This window comes from Pseudonaja textilis, chromosome 5 (genome assembly GCF_049901715.1).
Source record: "Pseudonaja textilis isolate UNSWEBS1 chromosome 5, rPseTex1.2, whole genome shotgun sequence".
Classification (NCBI taxonomy): domain Eukaryota; kingdom Metazoa; phylum Chordata; class Lepidosauria; order Squamata; family Elapidae; genus Pseudonaja; species Pseudonaja textilis.
The window spans coordinates 49,813,220-49,827,358 of NC_141994.1; the positions used below are offsets into that span (position 1 = coordinate 49,813,220).

At 40.5% G+C, this 14,139-nt stretch overlaps 1 protein-coding gene across 2 annotated transcripts in view; it reads left to right on the top strand.

The window, feature by feature from the left end:
• Nucleotides 1–1,887: 1,887 nt before the first annotated feature.
• Nucleotides 1,888–14,139, top strand: part of CACNG2 (calcium voltage-gated channel auxiliary subunit gamma 2) — a 143,823-nt gene continuing 131,571 nt past the window's right edge. For both annotated transcript variants that reach the window (XM_026699966.2, XM_087934825.1), the window contains exon 1: nt 1,888–3,021. In XM_026699966.2, coding sequence (XP_026555751.1) covers nt 2,811–3,021 — 211 coding nt within the window. In that variant the 5' untranslated portion in view covers nt 1,888–2,810. The remainder of the gene's footprint in view (nt 3,022–14,139) is intronic.

Sequence of the window (14,139 nt, forward strand, 5' to 3'; positions counted from 1 at the left end):
ATCATTTTGTATATTACTCTGGCAGGTAAGTCATTTATCTTTCACATACTGATTAATGGAGATCAGATCCTTGAATGATTGTTTAACCAAACCTGCTCAGCCTTTAAAGAGAGAAGGAGAGAGAACAAGAAAGGCTAACAGGGTTATGAAAATGCAACACATAGCAATCTCTTCTACAAATTCAACTTCCCCACAAATGCTTCTGACAAAATTACACTGGTCTTTCCAGTATATCTAGTTTTCTGATGTATGAAATTGTTTAGAGATAAATACAATTGATTGGATCAGAAAGCAGATGAGAATCATCTGGTATCCTTTACTATTATATTAATTAGTGATTATTTGTTTTAGAGTTTTCAAATATTTCTTGGGTCCATTATTAACTAATTACAATTGGGAAAACAATGGAAAGGCACTGAACTATTGCAGATTTATTTGTTAAATGCTTTATCACCTAATGATATTGTAATAGAATCCTTGTTTAATAAGAAATCTCAATGTTGGAATTTCACAACACCTTAAATTAACTACTTTGTTCACAATATCCACTGTTCAGACAGCATGTCAAATCTTAACATGGATTAGGAAAGGAATGCAATTGTGTTCACATAAGTTTCTATAACCAAACAAATAAACTACATTAGGCTTTAACTTGGTGGTAAGCACATAACATTGAATCACAATCAGTCCAATGTTATTTTATCATACTACACTAACATAATTAGAAATTAAAATAACTTCCATGGCCTTAAAGAGGGAGGAGTTTAGATACTTTGAGGAGGATAACTTTAGTCATGTTCTCTGTATGCTACATCCAGATTCACTACCACATATGTTCAAGTTACACAATGACTTAAATGAGAGTGAGCTATCATCCTCAAATTTTACTCATAGGTTTCCCAGGCCATGTCAAGAAACAAAGTAATGGGATTGGCAGTCATTTGATCTGATCCTGCAGGGTTCTTCTTATCACCTTATGCTCTCCTCTCTCTTTAAGAATTTAAAGGTGTTTCAAATACAATATTCATAATCTTTTTGTCTGCTTTACTCTATATTCCACAAAGAAAATATATACCAATCTGGGTTCTTAGAAGAATCTTTTAAAATGGGGGGAGGGGAGAAAGAGGGAGGAGGGAGGGAGGGAGAGAGAGAGAGAGATTTCCAGCTATTAAAGAAGGAATAAAACAACAAACATTGAGCAATAGCACCTATCTGTTCTTTTTTTTCCCTGTAACACATTGAAGAACAATTAGTATTGATTTTTCTTGCTTTTATTTTGTTTTGCTAACACACATAATGCACTATATCCTTCTCTATTTCATTTTCACTGTCTTCTAGTTGAAGTTTGTTGCTCATCTAATTCTGATGTGACAATTGAATTTGGAGCATTGGGAAGGTTTGACTGGAATATAAATAAAGGGGGGGACAGAGAGGGGGAAGATCCAGATATGCTTCTCTCTGAGCTTCTGAAACCTATAGGAGAGATAATTTCAGGAACTGGGAGAAGAGGAGTGAAAATGGAAAAGGACAAGCAGGAAGGCTAATAGCCCCGCCCTTCCTGCTTCTGAGAGCTAGGACAATTATTCTCACTTACAGATGCTGGCGAAGAGGATCTAGGAAGTGAAAGATTCCCCTCACCCCCACCCCACCCCAATCTCCAATGCCTCCTCGGTTTTCCCGGCAGCACCCCGGGCAAAGAGGTAACGGAGCTGTTCTTCAGCACCGCGGAGTGATCAGCGCAGGGGAGCTGTCCATTTCAGCACCACCACGTTAATGCAGTAGGTGGAGAGCGGAATTCACAAGGAAAGCGAGGCGAGAGACACCGACGGGTAGCATATCCTGCAGCAAACCTTTCTGGATTCCGTATCTTCAGAAGCTTTGCAGAGAGCGAGCAGGAAGGGGAAATCCATCTCAAAAACCCATCTGGAAGAAATCCCCCCCTCCCCTGCCCAACTGTTAGCTACTACCACTCCTGAAGCTCACCATCTCCAAAAAAAAAAAAAAAGAGTAACAACTACTTCTCTACCACTGCCTTGGAGGAAGAGCCATGGAAAGCAAATGCTCAGCACCTGTTCAGTTGAAAGCAAGGGCTTACAAGAAACTGGCAATTCTGGCTTGGTGGTAAAAAGGGAAAAAGGAAAAGAAAAACGGGGTCAGAGAAGAAAAGAATTGAAACTAAAACCAGCAAACAGACAAAGTAAGGGGGAAAAAATCCAAGGAATGTACACTGGGAAGAAAAGGATTGTTCATGGCACAGGCTGCAGAGCTAAGCAAGAAGACTGAAGGTTGCATCTCTACTCTTACAGTCTCTAACTGTCTAGGTCCAGATCATGAGAGAGTGTGTTGAGAATGCTGCTTCGGTTGCCGCTGCTGCCGCTGCTGCTGCTACTGCTGCTGCTACTGCTCCCCTGTTCACTGTGGAAGCCATCTCCAAATTAGCCATCACATATGGAAACTGGAGACCAGAATTTTAGAAAAAGGGATTAAGGCATCTCATTTTGGGGGGAGGGTTAGCTATTCTCTTTCTTATTTTCTTTATAATATTATACAAAATATTAACAACTGGAACGTTTTTGTTTTTTTCCTTTTGAAAATCAAGCCTCTTCTGTGTGATTTTTTTCATTTACACTGATTCGGTGTGGGCTTTCTTACCTCTTTTTTTATATATATAGATTCTCTCTATTGATCTCAAATAGTTATTAAGATTATCATTTCTTTTACTAATATTATACACACACACACTCACACACACACACACACAAACAGCCCAAGAATCAGAAAGCAGTTGGGTATTTGTATAATGAAGAATTATGGGGCTCTTTGACAGAGGTGTTCAGATGCTTTTAACCACCGTTGGTGCTTTCGCTGCCTTCAGCCTCATGACCATAGCTGTGGGAACCGATTACTGGCTTTACTCCAGAGGGGTTTGCAAGATGAAAGGAACCGGAGATAATGAAACCAGCAAAAAGAACGAAGAAGTCATGACCCATTCTGGATTATGGAGAACCTGCTGCTTGGAAGGTATTTAAGTCTCGATCTCTACAATTTTTTTCATCTTTCCTCCCCCCCCACCCCCACCCCATGCTCCCCATTCCACCATTTTCTCACTTCAATCCCAACTATAAAGAAAGCAGGGTGTTTGATTTAGTTACAGAAGAGAAGCAGTCAAGTTGTCAATATAAGGCAGACACGTTCCCATTATTCCCTCCCCTCCTCCCCTGTCCCTCCATTTGTTTCTTTATGCCCTGAATTGCTTGGTACTTTCTACTGAGTTCCTTTATAAAATGCAAGTCAAAAGTTGCATAATTGGAATTGGGTTGCTGGGTGTATAACAACAGTGGGGAATAAGTGGTCTTCTTTTTTGAACTGGATTGATGAAATCTGGGACAGGGAAACCAAAGAAAAGCAAACTTCCTATCTAGCTGGTTTTCTTTGCAGCCATTGATATTCTTAAAGTCATTCTCCAACTGTAGATTTTGTTATTGTCTAGGCAGCAGTCTCATTTGGTAAGCTCAAATGTCCCCTCGTTGCCTTGGTCCAGTAGAGTTTCTTTTTTAAGTAATGGGAAAGGGAGCTTTCATAATGGTCTCCAGGCAACCATTGCATAGTTTGGGATAGATGTGGTTTTGTTTGCTCTTTCTAGAACTTGGGGCTGGCGAAGGGAATTTATACACTCAAATCTCCAAATGAACAAGTGGTGGAAACAGGAAGGGTGAACACCCTTCCTAACTCTTTCCTCTCCTCCTCCTCTAGTGGGAAAGTGAAGGAGAACATGCCAAGTCTGCTCTCACCCGTAATATGCCGGGGTGGCAGCTGAAGAAGCCGCAGGCAGCTAGCTTCTGAAAAATCAGGCACTGGAAGAGGAGAGAATCAGAGTGCAAGAGATGTAGGGGTATTAGTGTGCAAGAAGAGATGATGATGATGATGATGATGATGATGATGATGATGCGGAGAACTATGGAAAGGAAAATCAAATGTTGACAGTTCAGATCCTCTTAGCGTAGGGGTGCTTGATAGATAGGAATTCCTAATTACCCGTGCTCTTTAAGGTTAGAACTAGCATGGGGAAGGGGACAGGGTGGACACGCGTCTACAGGCTTGTGTTGTGTCCCCGCCTCAAAAGTGAGCTAGTCCTGATAACTGCCAGTGATGCCAGGGCTGAGAACGGGAAACATACCCCGCAAGATTGCAAGCGGGATCGTCTGTGGAAGCAGGAATAAGAACATCAAATATGCCGACCTGCCCTAATAATCCCCTTTTCTCTCGCCCCAGCTCACCGAAAGCAAACGCGGTTCTCTGGAAACGATTGTAGCCAGGAAAAGAGAGCACCTTCCACCCTCCTCCCCGCCCCCCCCCGCCCCCCGCCCCGCGCGCCGTTCTTGGTGCAAATGGTTGAGTGATGGCAGAACATGTTTTGAATAGCTAAGTGACTTCATTGAGCGATGGTCTGTTTGACGCATACTGCATTTGGTGCCCTTTCTCTCTCCAAGCTGCTGCCTTTTAACATATTCTGCAGAGGACCTTCCGCCTGGGTATCTTCAAGCCAGGGGTAGGGGGTGGGGAAGTCAAAGCAGCCAATTAATCGAGGGTGTTTCAAATACACCCCCGAGGGCGCGCGTCCACCTCTAGGGAAGTGAGATTATACGTTCCTTCCGACATTTATCCATCCAGCCGACCCGGCAGCCTATCAGGCAGGCAGCCCGTTCCTTAGCCGCGAAATGAAAGCGTGATGTGACCTCTTGATGCAAGAATGCCGCCCGCTAGAAAAGCTCAAGAAAGGGGGCTTAGAGGAGGAAGACCGGGGGCAAGAAAGGAGAAAAGCCCTTCTTCCTTCGGCGCCCTTCTCTGGCTTTTGGGATTTTTAGGCAGTGGCTGATGGGGTGGGAAGAGAACTGGAAACAGTCGGGAAGGAGCCAAGCGACTCTTGGCAGAAATATCGGGGAGGAGGGGAGGGGGCTGTTGCCGTATTTTGTGGTTGTGCGATTGCGCTTCTAGATCCTCGGGCACGTACCTCTGGCTCCAGGACATTTGGCGCGGAGCGGGGAGGTGAGGAGGCGGGGTGTCAAGGAGGCGAGCTGGGGGGCTTTCTTCTTTCGCCCATTTCTGTACGAGTCTCTCTCCCCTCCTCCCCCCTTTCTTCTCCTCCTCCTTTCCGTCCACTCCACTCCCCACCCCACCCCTCTCCCGCTCGCCTGGACTGTGATCGCCCGGAGATTTAATAAAATAAAAATAAAGCAAGGACGTTTTATTTAAAAGCCCCTAATTGTCCCCATCTCAAGACGCGCCACGTCGCCAGCCTCTTGAAATCGGGGGGCTCGTTGTGCGTACGCCTGTTCTCAGCCGACTTCGGGCTCTTCGTTCTAGCCCAGCAAAACGGGTGTGTGATGTACGAGCAGCAGCCTTGGCTCTGGGCCTACCCGGTGCTTCCCAGCTTCCCTGGACCGGGGAACTATTTTACATGCGCGCGGCCGCATGCCATCCCGCAAAAGCCCCGGTTGAGGAGCAGCGAACGAGCCAAGCGTGGAAGCTGTTTTATTCGCCACTCTTCTTCCCCAACTCCGTTTCCTCAAGACCCTGGAAAATAAGCAAGCGGGCACCTCCTCCGCCTGTTGCTGTCCATTCCCTAAAGCAGTGCGCCCTACGCCAGCTCGGGGTCAGGGAGCTTCTCTGCTTTTAACTTACTCTTGGTTCTGCGCAACTCACCTGAGAACCAAGTGGATTTTAGTTGCCCCAAAAGCTGAGATCCTAGTGGACCACAGATCTTATTACTCCCAAGGGGCTCGTTTCTCAAGACTGTTGGTCTTTCCTCAGCCCCTGGCCCCAGAAGAAAAGCCTTCTGGGTGTTTCTGATCTAGTCCCCTTTCAATTCTGAGGTAGGTCTCCTCCACACATACACTCCCTGAGAAATTTTTATGTTCCTTTCCACCCCAGTTGAAGTTGATCACCAGGAAGGGAGAGGTCACTCAGTGCCTCTGCTTCCTGCCAAGGTTTGATTGATAAACTGCTTGGCTGGATACATTCAACATACTAGATTATATCAGTAGGCACTATGCTTTCAGAACACAGACCTTGTCTTAGCATGCCTTTGAACTAAACCATCATCTTAAACCACAATGTGATTTGTGGTAAACATCAAAATTGTGCTTCATTAACCCAGATCTAGGCTTTAGCATATTGTGTGAACTTAGCTAATGACTTTTGTACCTTTGACCTGGTTTATAGGATGCAGACACATGTTAAATACATATCCTTGGTTTCTCTGGGTTTGGATGAGCATGAGGCAAGTCACTTTAGTCTGCAAACTTTGTTGTAGTTTAATGTGTTGTTTGAACCCAGATAATTGTGATTGATGGAATAAAACATGATTAAAGAAGCTTCACCTTCATTGTGAATATCTGAAGGAATAGTGAAATAACATCTTCAAACTGGAACTTCATTTTTAAAAGTAGCTTTTGTTATAGAGTCTGTAGTTCCTGGCAAGAGGGATTTAGAACATTTTTAATTTAATTTAATTTAGATTTCTGTTTTAAGGAAGAAACTGATTTTTCTCTGAAATGTAAAAAAATGCAAAAACAAAAAACCACACACACACAAAAACTCTGAAATGCAGTACAATTATGCCTATACCAAGATACAGATCTTCTTGGATTTTTCTTTTTAAACTGCCAGAGTCTTTTGTGTTAAAATATGGGGTAGGAGTTTGTGGTTAGCCATTGAGGTCCTTCTGCCTGTCCCCTCAACATTAGAGCTAAGTTAAGATCACCTCTGACTGGCCCTAGTGGTCTTTCCAATTCAAATGAATGGGGATAGGGATTGATTAATATTACTAGTTAATAGTTACATCAAACTGTTCTCTTTTTAGAGCTTCAGTCTTCCAGAACTAAGCCCAATCAGACACAGTGGGCTTATTGGTTCTTTTTTCTCTCTCTCTCTGCAAAATATACTCAACAGGAGTACGATTGTCCCTATCCAATTATTACATGGCAACTTAATATTATACTATGGGAGGCACTGAATTGAGATTGGCAGGACAGTCAAGTAGAATGTAACACCCCTCTGGGTCAAGGTTAGATAGCTTGAAGTATGTTCTGAATGTAGCAGCAGAAGCAATTTTATCTAGCCCCTAATGATACAATTAAAAAAAAACTTAATACCATATAGTAGAACCTATACCCATAAGGAGAACATGTATTTCTATCCATAAGGAGAACAAGTATTTCTATTAAAGTTTTTCAAAATTATGTTGTATTTCCTTTTGGGGGTCTGAATGTAACATGCAATTACATTTTTGTATATAATGTTCTGGTTCAGCACATGTGCTCCATGAAGGCAGGCTGCCGATATAGTTATTATTATGGTTGGTCGCACAGTCAGCCAGATGTTTAGACTGGATTTGGCATTTTTAATCTACCTATTGAGTCCTTCCCAGGGACTTAGAATAGGCAGATATTCCTGTCTGATTATCTGTCTGCCTATCTATCTCACCATTTATCTATCTCTCTTATTATCTATCTTTATGGCAAGCGTACCTAATACTCCTTCCTCCTCCTATTTTCCCCACAACAGCAGCAATCCTATGAGGTGGGTTGGGTTGAGAAAAAGTGGCTGGCCCAGAGTTATCCAGTCAGATTTCAAGCTTAAGCAAGCCTAGTATTCATACTCTTTTTTTCTAGGCCAGCACCTATTCCATAAGCTGCTTGCTCAAAGATTCAAAAGAATGTTCAGGAATGCATAATTCACAGGGAGGGAATTGTAATATTTAATGCCTTCGCTCATTTTTTTCTCCTAATCAAAACTCACAATTGTTTTCCACCTGTGCATTCAAAAACATCTTTGTATGAACATAGGATCATAGGAAGCTACCCAAGACCCACTCAAACCATCAAACAGCTTTCTGTGGTGTTTTTTAGACAATGGCTTTTTTTTTCTAGAGCTATCTAGAGATGCTGTGGATAAAGTGTGAGATCTTTGGCTTATAAACCAAACTGAAACCCACAAACTTTTTTCTGCCAGATGTTGATAACTTTAGAATGGATATTGAATATTTGGAGAATAGTCATATTTTTGTAGCTAATCAACTCTCTTCCCTCTGCCATGCCTGAAGGACAGAATAAGAACCATTCCCAGTTAAAGAAGTATCTGATATAGAAACTCTTAGAAAAAAAGGCTGATAATATGCCAAGGAAAAAATTATTTCAAAATCTTTCAGGACAAGTTTGTTCCCAGCTTCTTATGAAAATATCTGAGGGGAAAATCTTTTAAAATGACTGATGTAATTTTGATTGCTGATTGCAGATATGTAGAAAATACTCAGAGCTATTAACATCTACATCTGTGATCTTCTTACAAATAGAGATTGTTAGGATTGACTAAATAGGCATGTTAAAAACTTATGTCTAAAGCAGCCTTCCGTTCAACTATAACCCACAAATCTAGGTAGGAATTATAAGAATAGCAATCCCAAAAATTCTGGAGGTCATCAGGTTGAAAAAGGTTGCTACAGGGACTTACTTAGGTGTAAGTTCAGCTGCATTCGAGAAGCCTTATTTCAAGTAAGCTGTTAGCCTCTTGCTGGGTAGCAGATTTTTTTTTTTTTTTTTTGCTGTAGCAGATTAATTTTCTGTACTTGTTCTTGGAAAGGATAATTTCGGTTTTTAATTGCTCATTTGCATGTCAAGGAGATGAAATCTGCAGCCTTCCTTCCTTCCTTCCTTCTGCCACGCTGTTTGTTCTTGCAGAAATTGTTTTCTTTCTCTCTCATGGCTATTTCTCAGTAGTTTTTATCTATTGTTTTCATTTAATGCTAGATCTGAGCTTCTCATAAGTAGATACTAATGTGGTCCCCTTCTAAAGAGATCCAGAAATAAGAAAACAAAGATAACTTTGTGCCTTCAGAAGCACATAGGAATAAATGTGGTGTTTTTGGGTTTTTTTAAAAAAAAAACCCTTTCGGGTTATAGGCTTTGTCATGTCATTATTATCAAAGAAAGTGGTTACTGAGACCTGCAGAGGACAGAAAGAACATTTACTAAGAGGAAATATGGGAGATGTAAAGCAAGTTAAACATCACAGGTGGGTTGCCTAGAGTGATGACAAGAAGCTAAATGCAAAATCTGATGTTGGAAAGAAATGCCATCTAGGAAATGTTCTTTTTTGAAGAATGCTAATAAACTCCCTGCTTCCCTTTTGTGGGAAATGTTGACCAGGACAAAAGTCAGTTCTGGTCAGAAACTGGGATAGAAAGCAGACAGCTGTTGCCTAGTTTCTTTCTCACTTTTCTCACGTTACTGAGGCCAAACCCCTATTATTCAATTTCAGTCTCTCGTCCTTTTCTCTCCCTCTCTTGCATCTGTCATCTGTGTTTTACACACTGAGACACACACCCAGAGGCCCCTATAGAATTCTGCCACTGCCCTTCAGCCTCAGTCTGTTCTCAGTTTTCCAATGTCTTTCATATTAGTCGGTCATCAGCCTTTTTTTCTGGTAGACACCAGTTGTGACTGGCGACGGGCATGCTGTTCCAGTTTTGTAACCTGCTGTGCATGGCTTCCTCAGTTTTGCCATTCCCAAATACCTGCAAATAGTGCTAAGACTTGCACAGCTCTGCTCTTGCACATCCCGGTGGATTTATAATACAACCTGCTGTTTCAGCCTGAGATCTCCTCAGAGCACAACATTCTTAGCTGCTGTGGATGAAGGCAGGATGGTTGTAACTTTGCTGCATGCAGCACTGTGTTGCACACAGAGCAGCAAGCAACTGCTGAGCACACTGTGCACACCAATGGCTTGTTGTCCAGATGCAGCAGAGATTGGGGAGAAGATGTAGCTCAGTCATGCTGTGCAGAGATGAAGTCCAGTCGTTGACATTTCCGACTGAAACAATGTCCTTCAACATCAGGACTGATTTGACAAACTGCTTTTAGAGCTGCGGCCTAGATGAAGAAGCCCCCTCTCCTGCAGAAGGATAAGCTTGCTTGCAGAATATCTCTTGCATTTTCCTTCATTTTCCAAAAATGCCTGACAATAGAGAAAAGACAGAGCTTCTTTTGAAAAACTGATGTGGAGATACAGATTTTTGTGAACTTGGTGCACATCTGCACATATGTGCTTGATTTGCTTTTATAAACAACTCTTACTTTTGTAGACTGGTTTGAATGGTAGAGAAAAACAATTACAGTGTAACATGCAATCCTGTAACATGCAACAACAACAACACTCTCGACAACACTGGATGAAAAATAATGGAAACTTTCTAATATTTTCAGGAATGCTGAAGGACACGCTCTTTGATAACCTCTCTTGTTTTTCACTGCCTTGTGCACCTGATTCACTTCATGTGAAGTAGACTAACCATTCTCTCTCTCTCTCTTTCTCTTTTCTCTCTCTCTCTTTTCCCTCCCTGCCTCTCTCTCCCTCTCTCTCTGTCTCTCTCTCTCTCCATACACACACACACATGATTTTACTATGATCCAGGAAGACTAAGGCAAGATATTTCCAAATCTCAGAGTACTAAAGTATTTGCCTCAGCATGTTTTGTTTTGTTTTAACCAGTAAATCACCAACCCAATGGATCTAATTTCATGGAAATCTTGTCCAGATCTAAACTATTCTTGTATTGTTGCTGAATAGTCCACATTCACCATTTACAAAGGAAAATGGTGCTTTATATTTCTTGTCTTTTCTTTCTTCAAGGCTATGAAAATGAGTTGATAGATTGTGGAACATTTTTAAAACATGCATCTAATAAAGTTAAGATGAATGCTCTTTAAGCTCTATCCCATCAGTCCAATAAATAAATATTGTACAGCAAGGTTTAAAATGAAGAAAATGAAGAGAGGGGCAGTTATATTAGAGTCCTTTGCACTTTTTTTCCTCTTTAATGCATGTCTTTAAAATGACCTGGAAATACCACAGCTGTAGGCTAAACTGGGAATTGAAAAGCAGCCAGAAAAAGACAATGGCAAAACATTTTTATACTGTCACAAAAAAGTGGTTTTTTAAGTGGTTGAGCATAACTTGGGGAAAATTTTGTCTTTATTTTCACTTAATAGAAAGACCAACCACCCTTCCCTCTCTGTCTTCTACAACTTCATCCCCCCATTTACATTTTTATCTTTGCTGCTTTTCTTAAACTCCTTTTCTTTATTTCTTTGTATGTATGTTGGCTATTTATACATTTGTATTCAGCTCCATGACAACTTTCTTTTATCCTCATCTTTCTATCTCACAGTTTCTCACTATTGGTGCCTCTATCTCTTTCAATGAACTCTTTTCTTTGTTATTATGACACTTCTTGCTATTGTTCACACCTTGTTTAAAATTGCTTTTTTGATGCCTATCTTCTCAGCCTGAGTCCTTTTTCTTTCTTTCTTGCAACTGAAATAGGGGAGCTGCTTTTGCTCATAAGGATAAGGAAAGCTACATCACATATGTCTGTGCATCACTACACACACTTCCTTTTCCCAGCTCATGGTTTCCACTTCTACCACATCTGAGAAAAAATTGGACCTGGATCTTTTTTCTCATTGTGTCCTTGTAGGACACCCCTTGTATCTTATATCTTGTGGCCACTAATTAATATGTAGGCTGCAAGAAAATATAATGACAAATACAGCTGGATAGATGTTTAGCTTTGCTGCTTCAGCTACACAATCCTACCTTCCCCAAATCTGATCCATTCTAGATAAATAGAACATATGGATAGTTGACTGGGAATTATGGGAATTGTCATGCCCATCTGAATGTACCAAGGAGGATGTCAACATCAAACTGAACCTGGCAGAAGCCATTTGTCCTGTTCGCTGTAGCCATATACTGTGGGAAGGGGGTCAGAAGGAATACACTACTAGGCACAACACAAGGCTTTCCTGTGAGAACCAAGGTCATTTTCCCAAGCAATGGAAGGAGTAGGAGAGAAGTGCCTGAGAAGCCTGCCAACCAAGCTAATTGGCTAATGTGACAAGTGACACTTGGGAGAGAAGGGTTGTTAATGGTTTGAACTAGGCTGAAACCACAGGAAAGAGTCAGAGTTGGTTTTACACTAAGTGTGCCAATATGATGTGCCTAATAAAGGAATTCTTTGAGGAAAGTGAAAGCCTTGGAGCCCTGATTTGTTTGGCTTTGTTAGTCTAACCTTGACAAGGGGACATTGTTTTAGAAGAAAGTATATGCACTCCTTTGAAACAATTCTTTGCTAGCATTTGCATTTGACAATAACAATCTAGAGAGAGACAATATATACCCAAACCATTTAGAAGTTGTAGTTGCCTAAACAGCCTTTTTTCCTTATATGTATAAACCCCTTTATGTTTCCATGAATATAGAATAATGTTCTCAAATTTCTATTTGCAGAGTCATTTATGTTCCATGTTATCAGTGTCACACAGGTTTATCTTGAATTAACTTCCTTTGCAATAACACTTAATTGGTTTGTATTGCAGTAAGTCTAAAAGATTCCTGAATACAGTAATCCAGTTGTTGTCACCCTTTTCCTTACCACAGACTCATTTTAAATACCTCTTGTGGTCATGGACACATACACCCCAAGACTTAAATTCAAGATTTAAATCATAATATTTCTTTAAGCCTCCACAGACCTCCTGTGATGACATCGCAACTCCTCCCAAAAAAACATCTGCGGGCCATAGGTTGAGAACCACTGCAGTAATTGACTGACTTAGTACTTTGGTCATGTCCAGTCAATGTTTCCCAAAGATAAAACAGATGTGAGATACTGTCAAGAAACAAAACTAGTATTTTGTGCATGATGAAGTTTTTCATGCAGAAATTCCTAAAATGAATAGCAAGTTGTTCAAAGTTTCATTCTTCTCATGGAAAAGTTCTATTTTAACGTTTTTTTCACAATGGTGATTTGTTTAATCATACATGGCAACCTTTTTGGTGCTAGGATTTTTATAATGCAAATGTCTCTATTACATCTTCCTACGATGACATGCACAAAATACTGGGAAGGGTCTTGATCGTTCTTCTTTATTGGCGCAAGTGGTTCTAGGTAGTAAGATCAGAAATTCCTACCCATTCAAAGAAAGCAATCAAGACACAGTACCTATCAACTAATGAAATTTGACAGGAATGCAGCTATATCTATCTATAATTCATATCTGGATTAAGCATAGATTTAAAACTAAATGATGAATCAGAGTCAATAATGTATTGCTTTATTGAATTTTTAATATAGTGGCGGCTTTAGTATAGTTGCATGCTGTTGTGTTTATTTATATATTTTATTGTTTCTGTTGTAGTTTTTAATTGTTATAACTATCTAGAGTCACATTGGTGTGATGGGCAGCTATAGAAACCTGAGAAATAAATGAAATGTCTATTTCCTCATGTTGGCAGAAGACAAAGACATTTAAACCAAGTGATATTGGGAACAGCCTTCTACAATATATGTGCATTTGACTTGCTCCAAGGTGGTAATTAGAGTCTTAGGAATCAACCAGAGGAAAAGTTTGACAATTGTTTGGCAGTTCATAAAATAGGGAGCTGTCGTGGCCTTTTTCTTCACCTTGTCACTTTTCTATGTAAATTTTTCCCTTTTTTCCCAATTGCCATGTTGGAATTGAGGCAGTTTTCTTCATGCTGATCCTCTGCCTTCTCTGAACAAAAAGAAACTTGGGTAACAAATATTGACTCACTGGAACCAGCATTGAAAAAAATAAAAAGGGCATAAGGGAATTCTTCATACATCTCAGGTTTGTAGATAATAGATACTAATTTATTTTTTTAAAGATAATAATTTATATAAAATAATAGGTTTTTAAAAGAAGAGATTAAGAGAAACAAGAAAATCTCAAACTAACCTAAGGGAACTAAGCAAGTTCAATCCTGTAAGTAAGGAGGGACAGTGGAATAGCCTGCTTCTGCATACAGCTGATTTGGATCACTGAATAATTATAATTACATAACTATTATGAAGTGATTGTAAGCTTTTACTGAGAATCAATTTTTCTTTTAATATCCTATGTGTGTATGTGTTACCCTCCTAGATCGTGCTGCTGTTCTTAACTACCACCTAGTTCATCTCAACTAAGCAATGCTGTATGTGCCTCTTCAGGTATGGCTGAATTACAGTTTTTTGTTCAGACCATCGTAGGGAGGTTTGGAGTTGTAGTTCAT